At 42.6% G+C, this 14,332-nt stretch overlaps 1 protein-coding gene across 3 annotated transcripts in view; it reads left to right on the forward strand.

The window, feature by feature from the left end:
- The window catches only part of LOC140273642 (glutamate receptor ionotropic, NMDA 2B-like), a 110,361-nt gene extending 100,360 nt beyond the window's left edge, over positions 1-10,001 (forward strand). For all 3 annotated transcript variants that reach the window (XM_072369264.1, XM_072369265.1, XM_072369266.1), the window contains exon 17: positions 2,594-10,001. In XM_072369264.1, coding sequence (XP_072225365.1) covers positions 2,594-4,894 — 2,301 coding nt within the window. In that variant the 3' untranslated portion in view covers positions 4,895-10,001. The remainder of the gene's footprint in view (positions 1-2,593) is intronic.
- The last annotated feature ends 4,331 nt before the right edge of the window (positions 10,002-14,332 follow it).

Here is a 14,332-nt window from a genome sequence, read left to right on the forward strand (position 1 = left end):
ATTTTAATTTTACGTTGTTTATGCCTGTGTGTGTGACCGTGTCTGTTTCTACTTGTTACTGAAATGTCAGTTGACTTCTCATTACCAAAGACAGGCTGCTTGGTGCTCTTTTTGATTATTGCAACATTAGAATTTGTATGGGGACTGGATCAGAGACCAATTAAGCTCTGTGTGAGATTCAGCGATTGCTCTCATTTACAGAAATTACGTCTGTCTTTGCTGCAATGTGACAAAATAAATGAACACTGTGTGTCCACAGATAGAGCTGGATGATTCCAAATGATAAAATATTCAGGGGAAATACTCATTGAGAGGGGTCATTTGCATATGTGGCACCAAGCAGGGGAATTGTCAAACAGCAACAGTGGAAATGACTGTTTGACATCTTTATTCAATCTGTCATCCAAAGCGTCACATCGTCTCCTTCTCATTTACTCAAATGTTTTCACTCTAGTCGTGGCCTTTCTTGCTTTTCTTTTATTCTCTCTTGCTCTGCCACTCGGACCGATTCTGCTTGTTTTAATTTTACAGCATAATCCAATAAGGTTTATTGTTGCTGTTGCAATTAATTTGTTGCAATTAACATTTAAGCTCGGCAGCGTAAGAAATGAGACATTCGTTGCGGTCGGCGTAAGTCACGTGGCCTCTGTCATGGCTTCATTGTAGGTTAGCATCCCCTCCCTCTGAGACTTTGTGAGCAGCTCTCCTCTGGCTACCTGCTTCTTTAGACCCACCTGCAACACTGAAACAAATTAGCTCTATAGATTTAAAAAGCCTCTAATGACTTTAGAACTTTAATTTCTATAGAGGTTTCGTCACGCCGCTTTTCACAACATCATTATTAAGTTTGCTTGTGTTTAGCGCCGTATACATACAGCACGCTCGGACAGTATTGAATTATGAGCTGCTACATATACAGTTGGTGTTCTCTATGCATTGCCCTCAAACTGCATTACTGCTCAGTACCACACTATTACGGTCAAAAGCTAGAGGGATAAGCGCATCCTAAGATTAAGATCAACTTTACTGGGAAATGGAATGATTGTCATCCCATGTCATGTCTGGGGAAGGAAGATGTGACAGCTTCATGAGCAGGTGGGATGCAATCAGAAGCAGAAACACTAAAGGAAAAAAGATGAGCTGAAGAAGGAGAAGGAGCAGATAAACATTTAAAAAAAGTTTGAAAATATCATTAACCTGGACTTATGCGTTTGTCCCACACTTATAGATTCATGTCTTGGATACTGTTGTATACATTTTATATTCACCCCTAGTTCTAGCCACTACCAAGCCTTAAATACTTAGCCATTAATAGACTGTGAAATTAAAAAAACTAATAACATTATCTATAGAAGCAGTATGAGAAATGAAGCCTTTGTGGTGCAGTGCAGCAGGCACAGTCTAATTAATAGAGGGTCAGCTCGTTGTGTTAGTGGATAAAACAGCCATGTGACCCCTGTTCTTTGTCCTTGCAAGCTGGTCAGCAGATCTTTGACCACCGGCTTCAACGCCTTTCTAAAAATGTCTGGAAAAACTGGGCAAAATCAATGTCGGGAATTGATCCGACCCTTTACGGTCCTCATATGTCATGCCTGGTTTCCTCTCCGCTCAACATCCATTTTTATCTGAATATTGTATCGTACATCACTAAATGCAAATGGAGCAGTTTATCTTTCTGTCACTGTGCGGCTCATCTAGTGTCTCCTTGCTCTGGCCTTTCTCTACGGTAGAATTTGTGTTGTGGAGAGTGGTGCTGAAGCCTTGTGAAACTGAGGCGTTTAATAGCTACCAGAGGAAATTGTTCAGCTGAATTCTAATCACATTGATTAAAGGTATTGACTGGTGGAACTGAATGGGGTTTTTACTGCTCCTTTGCATGTATCAATCATCCACCACCGAGCCTCGATATTCTCTCTGAGCTTTCATACTGTTTGCTTACTTGCACTTTGTCTCACATCAGTGAATATACCACCTTACCATCTGTAAACTATGTTGGCCTTTTCCATGTTCATTTGTTTTTGCTTACTATATAAGGCCAGGTATTTGCAGCATCAACACACAGACACAACTTTCTGCCATTTCTGTTCTAAAAAGCATTGTTGCGTTGCAGTGTGAATTGTAAGTTATGTACAGTAAAATAACTAGCTTTAATAGATCTAAGCGATCAGTGCACTTTAACTGATTATTAATTTGCGGTAGGTTTACAAAATTTTCAGGCAAGGTGTTGGCCTATGTTACCTCTGTAGCTCGAGTCACAGAAGTTACACATGGACTTTGAAGAAAATTAAGTTGAGCTATAAAAATATGCTTTGGACCGCATCTACCTGTATATGCCAGGAAATAAAACTGTGTAGGCAGCTGGAAGTTGTTGTAATAAGAGTATCAAACCTGTCAAACACCTGTAGTCATGATTTAAGTGTGTGGTTTTTTTTTTCATTCCTCACATTAGAAAAAGAAACAATGAATATTGGTAAATATTTTTCCAGGTGCCATTTTGGACCACAAAGTTTGTATGTACAGTGGGTCTGAGTGGTCAAAGAACTCTGAAAAATAATTTTACTGATGTGAATCTTCCCTCTTTGTCCCCTTACAGGGCATATACAGCTGTATTCACGGGGTGCAGATTGAGGAGAAGAGCAGCTCCGCACTGAACTCCCCATCAGCCACCATGAACAACACCCATTCCAACATTATGCGCCTCCTGCGAACTGCCAAGAACATGGCCTCCCTGTCCGGAGTGAACGGCTCACCACACAGTGCTCTGGACTTCATCCGCCGTGAATCTTCTGTTTATGACATCTCTGAGCACCGGCGCAGCTTAGCAGGCCACTCGGACTGCAAACCTCCTTACCTACCAGAGGACAACATGTTTAGTGACTACATCAGTGAGGTGGAAAGGACGTTTGGTAATATCCACCTCAAGGACAGTAATTTGTACCAGGACCACTACCTACACCACCACGGCTCAACTCTAGGGCTGAGCGGACCTTCTCCGAACAGACCCCACAGTTTGGGCAGTGCTAGCTCTCTGGAGGGTGGCATGTTTGACTGTGACAGCCTTGGTGGAGGGGTGGCCCCTATATTTACCACCCAGCCCTGCTCAGCGCTGACCCACAGAAACATGAGCAAGTTTGACTTGCTGTCTGGGCAGACTCCACCCTCAGGCCAGGGCTTCAAGGGAGGTTTACCTGACCTGTATGGGAAGTTCTCATTCAAGGGAGGTGCCTCGAGTTCCACCTACATCCCTGGACATGGCTACTGTGGAGGGAGAGGAGAAGATGATGGGAATATACGTTCAGATGTCTCCGATATTTCGACGCACACAGTTACTTATGGAAACCTGGAGGGTAATGCCAAGAAGCGCAAACAATACCGCGATAGCTTGAAAAAGAGGCCGGCCTCTGCAAAGTCCAGACGGGAGCTGGACGAGATTGAGCTGGGCTACAGAAGGAAACCCTACCACATCAGCCACCACCACTACCACGGCCACCGCTCTTCCTCCCCACCACTTCTGCCCACTGAACGCAAGAGAGGCGGTGGGGGAGGTGGAGGAGGAAACAATGATGGGAACTCGTATCTTTTCAGAGAAAAGGAGAGCGTGAGGGACTTTTATTTGGACCAATTTCGGCCCAAAGAGGGCGTCCCTCAGTGGGAACATGTGGACTTGACGGAGGGGCCTGGGAATCGAGATGGAGGAGTGGCAACCTGCACCACTTTAGTACCAGTGGATGACTTTCTAAAGAGCAAACCCAAAAAGTCAGATTCAAAGAGCGGCGGAGGATCTGGGTTGGCAGGGGGAGAGTGGGAGTGCAGGAATTGTCGGGCTAGTGGGGGCGGAGGGGGCAAGCAGATGTCCGTGCATGGAGGAGGGGGTGGTGGGTATGGTGGTGGTATGAGCTGTGGGTCTTCGGGAGGTGGAGGTAACAGCCGCCCCAGTTCTGCGACCTGCATGCGCTGCGAAGGTTGTAAAAAGACAGGAAACCTCTACGATATCAGCGAGGACAACAACCACCTCTTGGAACAGATGGGGGGAGGGAAAAGTGGGGGAGGAGTGGGAGGTATGGGCATAGGCCCTCAGTCTCAATCTCAGGCCCAGCAGAGGAGGAAGAGCGGAGGATTCGGCAAGCAACTGAGGAGGCAGCATTCATATGACGGATTTGTTGACCTTCAGAAAGACGAAACAGGTGGGATGGGAAGTTTGATGGAAGGTTTAGGAGGCGGTGGAGGCATGAGCGGAGCAGGTATGGGTGGAATGCTGCCCCCACCCAGAAGTGTTAGCTTGAAGGAGAAAGAACGCTACATGGAAGGTAACAGCCCCTTTGCACACATATTTGAACGTCATGGAGGCTCAGAGAGAGAAAGGGAAAGAGACAGAGACCCATTGTTCTATGGAGGTGAGAGCCGGAAAGGACCTGGCTCACCTTTTGGCCTGTTCAGAGGTGGTGAGGGCCTGCACCGCCGCTCCATTGGAGAGAGAGACATGAGAGATAGGGATAGGTCTTTGATGGAAGGAGGAGGTGGGGCAGCGTTCTCTTTATCCAAATCTCTTTACCCTGACCGGGTAAACCAAAACCCCTTTATACCCACCTTTGGTGATGACCAGTGTCTGATGCATGGAGCCAAACAATATTACATGACAAAGCAACAGCAGCAGCAACAAGTTGCCAAAAACAGCCGAAGTGACTTCAGGGGCCAGATGAGCACGACATCATATCTGCCAGCGTCTGCCACGGCCGGGGTGATTTCCAATGTGGCCCCCCGGTTCCCAAAAGAGCTCAGTCTCGGTGGAATGAACCATCATGGTTCCTTGTTGGGGGTTGGCCCCCCACGTCCTTTCAATGGAAGCAATGGCCATGTGTACGAAAAACTCTCCAGCATTGAGTCTGACGTTTAAATCAAAGGGGAGGAGGAGGAGAGCAATAGAGGCGCCAAGTGCTAGGAGATCAGGGGTGATTTTTAAGACACTGTAGACACAATGCAGCTCAAGTCAATATTGAGACAAAGATAAGAAAACAAGAAGTCATACAAATTGGGAAATGACTGAAAGGTAGTGACTCTGAAGTATGAAACTATGTGTAATAGGGGAAAATGGGAGGGTGGTCTACATTTTGAATGAAAACATGAATAAATAATCAGGACTCACTGAGGAGGTGTGGGATGCTAACCCTCTCTCAAAAATGGCCAAAGCTATTCTACTTTTAAATCCAAACAGAGTCAATGAACATTCCCCTCAACCTCACTAACGCCCTGGACTCCAAGTCCATCATTCCCTCCACCAGTGTGGTAGAAGTCACTGTACGTGGCTGCAACACCTCATCGTAGTTTGCTGCAGGCCGTGTGGTGTGATGTGATGGCAGTTTGAAGGCTCCTGCTGAGTGAGGAAACAGCGAGAGCGAGGCAAACTGCCCATCTGCCCCTGTGTCCCTGCAGAAAGTAGACATTGTCACATTTCCCAAAGCCACGACACAGCCTGGCCTGCGCATCTCTCTTCGCCCTGCACTCGTCCCCCGCTCCTCCTCCTCATCCCTGAAGCCTAAAGAGCTGATCTTGTTTGTTTTAGAAATACAATCACGAATGATAATAAGATATTCTTATAGAAAAACAGGGTATAAGAACAACAATAGCGTTGTGAATAACAAAGATGTTAAAGCTGATTATGGTAACACTGCTTGTGATATCACTAAGTTTTTCTTGTTTTGTATGATATTTCACTGCTCACTTAGCATCCGTAGTTGCGTTCTGTCTGCCTCTGTTGGCAGCAGGAAGATTGTTCTTAGTTCAACCAACAAGCCAGAAAGACTGAGTCCTTAACTCCTCATTTCTGTTTGAATTATGTAGAATATTTTATCCCATGCTCATTCATTTATTTGCTACTCGTGGAAAAACTGGATCTCGAAGACCGATTTGGAGCTGGGAGATCCTTACTTGACCTTTCAAGACATGGCAAATCAAGCGCACACATACCTAAACACAGTTTTTGTCAGTCTGAACTTGTGTTACTGTGAACAACAGCGTTTTCGTCAGAAGCTGAAGCTGCTGAGAGGAAGGACGTGCCTTAATGGTCTCCAGTGGAAGTGTCCTCCAGTCCACAAGCGGCAGCACCAGGACGGACCGGCACGCTTTCAGGCTGCCCGGTGTTCTCGCCACATATGAGCCAAAACCACAGTAAAAATTGACAGCAGGCTGCTGCTGATGATTTAAATCCAGGATGCCGTTTAAGATCTTTTATACCTTCTTAAAGATATTTCATATGTCAGAAATGAGGAGTGTTTTATGAACCTATTGTATTCAGGATGTCTCACTGTTACTGATAGACTGATGTGTCTCACTTCACAACATGGCAGCCTTTCAGGCCACTTCTTTTATTCAGGTTACATAACAACACTCACCAGGCACTTACTTTTTCGGCCTCTCACTAGTACCATGTTGAAGGCATTACTTTTAACTCACGACATCAGTCTGAGAGGCTCACACAGAAAGCTTTGGTTGGACATTGTGTAAGATTAATATTATGCACTGTCACTTATGGAGGAGGAACGCTACGTGAGTGATGCTGATAAAAGCTTGAGCCAGAGGAGGCTTCTTAAACGCTGGCTGAGGCGTCGGGAAACATTGCTTTTTACTCAGACCGATGTAGATAGTCTTTTTAGCTGAAGAGGCCTCATTTATTGCACAGGACTTTTTACTCAGTGTAGGTTCAGGCACTCAGTAGACATGCCTTATCGTCGCATCACCCCAGCCCCCTCCCCCAAGCTGTCTGATGATGACTCATCATGTACAGAATAGAGAGGCCTCTATTAGATATTGGAAGGTCTGATCTTTGATTAGTTGGTGTCAGAAGTTCAAGGGCTGCGGGAGACGGCAAAGGAGCGCTGGCCAGCAGAAGGAGCCGCCAGAATGCGTTGGAATGTGATCTTTTGTCACTGCTGACTCCTATCTTATACCCTGATCTACCCATGTCATAGGTTGGCACGTATTTGTGTGCATCTGTGTGTGGAGGGAAGCAAATCATAACTGATTGATCTTTTTTTCCACTAACACGCTAACTATTCATAAATTCAACAGCCTCTCCTCTTCCGCTCCATAGATGATGCTGTCAAACAGAGACTGATCGAGTTAGCCTTAAATCAGATTCATCCACCCTCCCACACACCCCCATGGCTCTCCTAATAGATAGATTTGGATCTCTGGAATTTTTCTACGCACACATTTTGAAAGTTCAGGTCAACCATTATCAGCGAGATTGTTATGGGATGGAGAAGGAGGGTAAGACAAAGAAATAAGAATGAGAAGACTTCGGTGTGAGCATCAATCAGTGTCAGCATCAGTACGTCCAATCTTTTGCTTGTAAATAATATATTTAAAAAGAAAAACCTTTTCACTTTGTACAGTAAACAGACAGACAGGATGTAACTTTAAATATGTTTTACAACGATTTAAGAAATAAACAAAACAACAATAAAAACTCATAAAAACTAAAAAAAACACACAAACAAAAATATGCAAAATATAGTTACGATACAAATATTGCTAATCATAAGTGATATAATTGAACCTTTTTTTCTTTAAATCTCATGTTTACTTGATTATGATAGTTTACCGATCAGTATGCTGATTATTTTAAGAATTATTCTTTTTTCTTATTTTTCACTAAAGTGTTGGAAATTGAGGATAATTTACTGTAGGTGTAGACGTTTGGTGATTAAAAAAAGGGGAAAGTTTAGTTTTAGGAGTCTTTGTTAAGTTTCCCTTGAATTGTGTTAGATTCTCTCTTTTTAAGGTAAGCTACTCTTCATGCTTTTTGAGATCAATTCAATTATCTACACATTTATGTAATACAATATTACATGTATACAGAGATGATATTTGCATATAGAGGCAGTATATTGTGATCCTTCATTTTTAAGCAGCAATCCTTGTTAAAAACTTTCAAGACATTTTGTGTTTTTGTTGCCCATTTTTGACCTGGGCTTTAAAGGTGATTGCACACAGAATTTAGAGCCATCGTCAGCCCGGCCTATCCTGTTCCCTCTCTTTGTTTGGGCTAGACATCACTGTGGTATCAAATATGTGCACGCACCTGCACACCAAACATTTTCAAGTGTTGCTGTTGTTGATGATGCTCGTTTCAGCGCAGTATCGTGGGGGAACCGAAAACGAGCGGTTTCATCAGCGACTGAGGCTGAAACACATTTGTGCAACCCCTTATCGGAAGGTGAAACATTTGTGCTGTCATGTCTCAAAGGAATCAACAGTTGTTGCTTTATTTAAACTCACGTGCTGTTTTACTAAACTGTGTTATTTGACGGCTGAAAACCCTTAAATGCTTTGGATTTCTCGTTTATTTTTGCCTCGCTCTGTGCCCTGTGTGTGTCTCTCTAAAGGAGACGGCAACTATAATTTGTGATTAATTGTGTGCATACGCAATTTTGTCCCCCATGCAGTCAGAAATGATTTCCTCGCCCCTATATTGTACGGTACTAATTCCAATAAGTCTCTGTAATCTTTCCCTCTGCCCCGAGAGAAGAAATTCACCTCCCTCTCTTCTGTTTTTCTCCTCAACTGCTTTCATGTTCACAGGACTGATTGAAAAGTGAAAAATGTGCTCACAAACTCTGTTAGGTTTCCATATTTTTCTAACCAGCCAACCAAATGATTCACCTCATTTGCAATAATTTGTCTTTTATCAATGTATATATTAGGCATTGGAATGCCGGGGCAACTTTACTCCAATGGACTGTAAAGTAGAGGTGCGCTTGACACATCAGATCTCCTCCGGCTGCTCTGGTAGAGCAGTGAGGTAGAAAAAGCAAAGCTTGTTGGGACTCTTTAGTTTCCCCAAGGTCAAATTGGTCCCAACCCAAGAGTATTGACTCTCTGCAAAACAGGCAGTCATGCAGGGCAAAACACTGTGCTACTTTTTTATTTTGTGGCCCAGAACATCCTGAATGTTGAGGATGTAAATATCAGCTCAGCTGACGTGTGTTTTTCTGTCAGTAACACTGACACGTGGGGCCTACTTAACATAGTTACACGGTCAGCTGCGGGACATAATGGTTAAACTGACTTGTGAAAATGTAGATTTATTTTTTTTTCCTTCGAAAGGAAAGGAAGTTCAACAAGCTTCACTTCAGTATTTCCAGTGGTCGTGACAATTGACTTAAAACTGCTTATTTTCAATAAATGAGTCACTTCAGCCCGTGTGGACAGCGAGAATTAAACTGTGATGTTACATAACTGATATATCTCATTGTAATTAGGCAGTTCATCATTTTCTGACTCCTCCTAATTCGTGTCAGGACTTGTTTTTTTTTCTGACATTTTAGTTCTTGATTTATGTCTGTGTGTGCGTGTGTGTGTGCGTGTGTGTGTATTACCCATTGATACTGCTTCATATTGATGCACACCAAATTTTCTATTAAATCATGTACAGCTTTGTTTGTTAATATTACTGTTTTCCATATTCCATCACTCATAAATGAGTCGATTGCTCTAACCGGGTGAAATTGGCATAAGGGGTTGCTACCAAATGTATTTCACAAGGTTGACAGGTTTTTGAAAACACAACTCCTCACTGAAACCACGTGACCTGATTGAATTAATTGTGGGTGACAAAAATGTACCATATGAATAGCGTCACTTGTATACATAATGATATACAGAATATTATTCTTGGCCATTCTTTTCTCTTTTTGTGGCCCTTTTCTTTGAAATAATACCAAAATTTTTACACCATACGGAGAGAAGAAAAAACAAACACAAAAACTAATAATTGTACAGGTTGTGTAAATACTGAATATCGGGGAAAATATCTACCTTCACCTTTTTTTGTATGAAAGCGATCAAAGTAATCTCAATAACGAATTTAACCATGTCATTATAAAATTGCAAAAAATAAAGTAAAAACATCATTAAGGTACTTCTAATAAGGATAATGCCGATATCTACAATTATAAGTGCTGAAATAAGACTATTCTTTCTCTTTGTACATGATGAACAAAATGAAGTGTTGAGTATTAATAATAAAAACTATAAGTTTCACACCTATGGCATGGAGTCCTTTTTAAGCTTTTTTGTCTTTGCATTTCAATTCCGTAGCACTGACACTGGTGAAAGCACCTTTGCATCCTGACTTTTTAGCTGGTTTGTTTGTGTAATTGAAGGTTTTACTCTTTGCAACTGCTGTACGGCTTGAGCCGTAGTCAGAACCCCCATTTTTGCTTTTTTTTCCCCTGTCATGCTTACAGCTACATGATCTTTCTGACATGCACAACATGGCTCTCTGCCTCCCCTGACTGGCAGGGATTTCTAGGAGAGGAGGAAGAGGAGAGAAGGGGGCTGCCCAAGAAACCACGACCATATGGTGATGGTATGTTAGAGTAGTTGGGTCCAGGTCTGTCCCCTACACAACCCACACTGCTGCTGGCGCTCCACACAGGCTCCGTCCAATGCCATCCAGGCCCCTTCGGGGTTCTCTCGGGCTGCTCTCTCCTCCACCATCGCTGCTCCAGCAGGACTATGCATCGGTGTGATGGGCACACATTAAAGCACATCTGCTCTTGAAAAAAAAAAAAGCAATTAGCTTTTTTCATCTTTTTTTTTTATCCAGAAGGAATCAACATTGAGATTGTGGATGTCTTTTACAGTGCATAATGGTATATGAGATCAGGGAAGCGGGACAGGTTGGAATGTCTGGATGATGGAAGTAAATGAAGAAAATACTTCCCTGTCTCTGCAACTGCTATCAAACCGACACTGAGAGCGCCATTTATCTTCCACTACTCTGTGGAGCAGTTGTCAATAGTGTTATATTGTGCTTTACTGAGCGGGTCCCCTGTGCATTTAAATGCATGAATAATAATCAGAGCATTCTGTAAAAGGAGGATACAGACAAAACATCCCAGAGGAAATTGACACTAGAAACATACCTGGAGATATACAGTACAAACTCCACTCGACATAGAATGGTTTTTCTCTTTTGCAAGTCAAACACATGATCATATAAGGTTAGTCGCCATTTGAAATCAAGGATAGAGAAGAAGAGTTGTTGCACAAAGCTTTGCTGTACCTGCACTTTTGTTGTTGTTGTTTTTTAACCTCATTTCACAAAAACACACCATTTCAGAAACTTGCTTTCACTGTTGTACTCGGTTTTCTGTGCAGACTGTAAATTTGACATTTTGGTGTTTATTCATGCACATATTGCCCAGAGTGACTTAAAAATGTGTTAAGATTTTTACAGCCTTAAAACGTCTACAAAAAGAGTAAGTATACCTGCAGGAGATTGATGGGATTTCCTATCAGTACCCATGACTCAACAACTGCTTTCCCAGTCATACAGTACTGCTATTTTAGCCATTCCCTTTTCTGCTCAGACCCCAACCACTCCCTGACACATTTTCAGCTGCTCGAAGATATAGGATGAATTCCATGTGGGAATAAACCGGAACCATGATTTTGCCTTGTAATATATGGTCCAACATTTCTGTGGCATTTCTGATCGAACAGCTGTCTTTCAAAATGTTTTGAGACAGTTTTGAGATGTTGTGTTTCACATGCATGGGTCAGACATGGCCATTAAACAGGCCAGGGGGTTCAGGCACTGCTAGGTAGTTCCTAGCAGAAACATGATCAGAATAGCTGACCATGTTTCTGCTTCTCTCTGAATTTTTACCGAAGTTGTAAATGAGCTCATTGGTCTTATCAACTAATGCCAGAAGTATTAGATAGCCTTCATTTGGCAGCTGTGTGCAACTCTTATTTCTTCTTTTTTGTCTTCATTTTGGTTTCAATGTCCTTCACTTTTATTCTCATTCACAGTAGGGTTGGGTTTGGGTAACAAAACTGGTTGGGTTTACGCACTGAACAACTTTGTTAGGTTTAGGCGACAGAAACAGCTACATGGTTAGGGTCGGGCAAGAAAATGACCAGGTAAAGGGTGGGAAGATTATGTTAGATGTGAACTACAGCCTTTGCAAATGCTTCAGAAGAACATACCTATCAGTGGCTGAAAAACATTGATGTTGGACTGAATTCAACTGAACTGAACGCTACTTTATTAATCCACATAGGAAAATTACAGTATATCCGTGTAGTTTAAATTACTGAGGAAAAGGAATTAATTAATTAATTAGAATATGAATTTAAATAAATACATAAAGCTCAAGTGACAAATTGTTGGAAAGTTGGAAGTGTAGCAGAGTGAAAAGTGGGGTTGAAATGCCCGGAAAACAGAGATCCCCATGAATGCAGCAGTATGTCATGTTTGTAGCCTGGCAACAACTGAGCTGATGACATCACATGCTGCGCTGTCAGGTAACACAGGTGAACACAGGTAAACAACATGGGGGGAAAATTTTCAACATCTGGGTGAAAGAGACATTCTTGCAGTAACATATCCAGGGCTACGCCATCTGCTGTTAACAAGCACTACAACCCCCCCTTCTTAGAGGCATTGGAGTCTAGAATATTTTCCTGCAGTCATATCTTGGTAAAAAACTTGATACTTTCCTCTTATCTGCTTAGCCAGCCACGTAACACTTCTTTTCTGATATTCCCGCTGTGTCCTTTTCAGCTGTCCAAGCTCATCCATGTTAGATAGAAAGAACAGTTTAAACTTCTTCCTACCTCTTTTTGGTTTTGCTTTCACCACACATGTCTCTATCGATCTATTGGTCCGGATTTATGGTCTTACGCTGGCACTCATGGGCTTTGGGAAGCTCAATAAATTGCTCCCACTTACGAACAGCTTTCCTGTTGGCATGGGTGCTCATCACAACAGATGTTAAAAATTTACCAGCAATATCAATGAAGCAGCACATCAGCCTCACCAGCACAGATAATGCATAAAAAAATGGTTTCACAGAACAAGTCTTTAACAGAGAAGATACGAAGAAAGAAACCTGACATGTACCTCAGTTTTCTCTTGTGTGTGGGCTGTAAAGTCTGTCAATAAAACTTAATTCTCTTTTATGGGGGAAATCAGCTGCTGTGTTCACTTTATGTGATCATTTGAAGTCAATACAGTCCTTTATCATGTCAAAGGCTGAAGGGTTTGTTTGAATTGTATTACTCTAAAACAATTGATTTATTCACAACATGGTACTTAAATCAGAAACGTTAAGTTGGCTGAGGTTCATCACTCGGGGCTCGTGTGAATGTACTAAAAGATTTGGAAATCTATCTCATATTTGCTCAGATATTACAGCTGACCAATCTTGGCCTGAAGGATGCAGGGTTAGTAGGGAAGATAAAAGCATCAGTTCAGCTATCTCACAAATTAGTGAAGATGACATGAAGCGGCTACCATGGCACAGGCACTCACCTGCACACCCAACAAATCACTGCCAGTGCCAGACAATAGATGTCTCCCACTCTTGGATGTTCAGAAACATGATCAAAAGCGACCAAGGTGAAAACAATCATGAACTGATCAACGACACTGTAAATATCTTTGCATCCACTTAGCATGTAGTTTCTAACCTACACTTTCCTTTGAGCCTTTTGCCAGTAACTGCACACGGCAGCCTGCCTGTCTGCCTATGATGACACCCACCTCCCCATCCATCATCCGTAGAACCCATCCCTACCACCCACCCGACCATTCTAGCGCACATTAATTTTTCAGTCACACTGGCAAGCAAGACTTATTTAATTATTCATGGAGGGAGCGAGGTGTGCGGAAAAAGGTTGAAATATATAATATATATAATATATAATAATATGTAAAAGTCCTGTGTGAGGTGGTACACCATAAATGTTGTGTATCTTCAACCATCAGCCAAAACCTTCCACAACTGAAGAGCCACTGAGATCCTATAACTCTGCCACTCCCTCCTATGCTTGAGCCTATCTCGTGATACATCACCCAAGTCTGCTCTTTTCGTCCCCTTTTAGTTATACTCTCTCTCAAGCCAAGAAATGCATGTATTGTGCATCACCCTGAGTTATTAGGATGTTATGATAGGTTGGGGGGGGGGGGGTTGCGGTAAAAAAGAAAGAGGGACCAATGAGTAATGGCAGAGAGTTCAGTGGATTACAGAGAGCAAGCAGGGGAGCAGGATGGAGGGAGAGCAGAGGTAAAAAGAAAAGGGTAGATTACAGCAGTGGAGGTGTTACATAAAGCAAGCTTCCATTCCAGTCACAAACCTCTCTTAATCCATGTGTCCGAATGGAAGCATCATTTGTGAACAAAATGTTACTCATATTTTGTGCCGCAGCAACATCCACAGCACTAATTTGTCATTCTCTTACTCTTTCTTTCACTGCATGTCTCTTTGACTTCTGCTTTTTTTTTTTTTTAAGCGCCTGCTTATCAACAATTAACAGTTAC

Source organism: Leuresthes tenuis, unplaced genomic scaffold (assembly GCF_036924035.1).
Source record: "Leuresthes tenuis unplaced genomic scaffold, fLeuTen1.0.hap1 SCAF_17, whole genome shotgun sequence".
In the NCBI taxonomy this organism is placed as follows: Eukaryota; Metazoa; Chordata; class Actinopteri; order Atheriniformes; family Atherinopsidae; genus Leuresthes; species Leuresthes tenuis.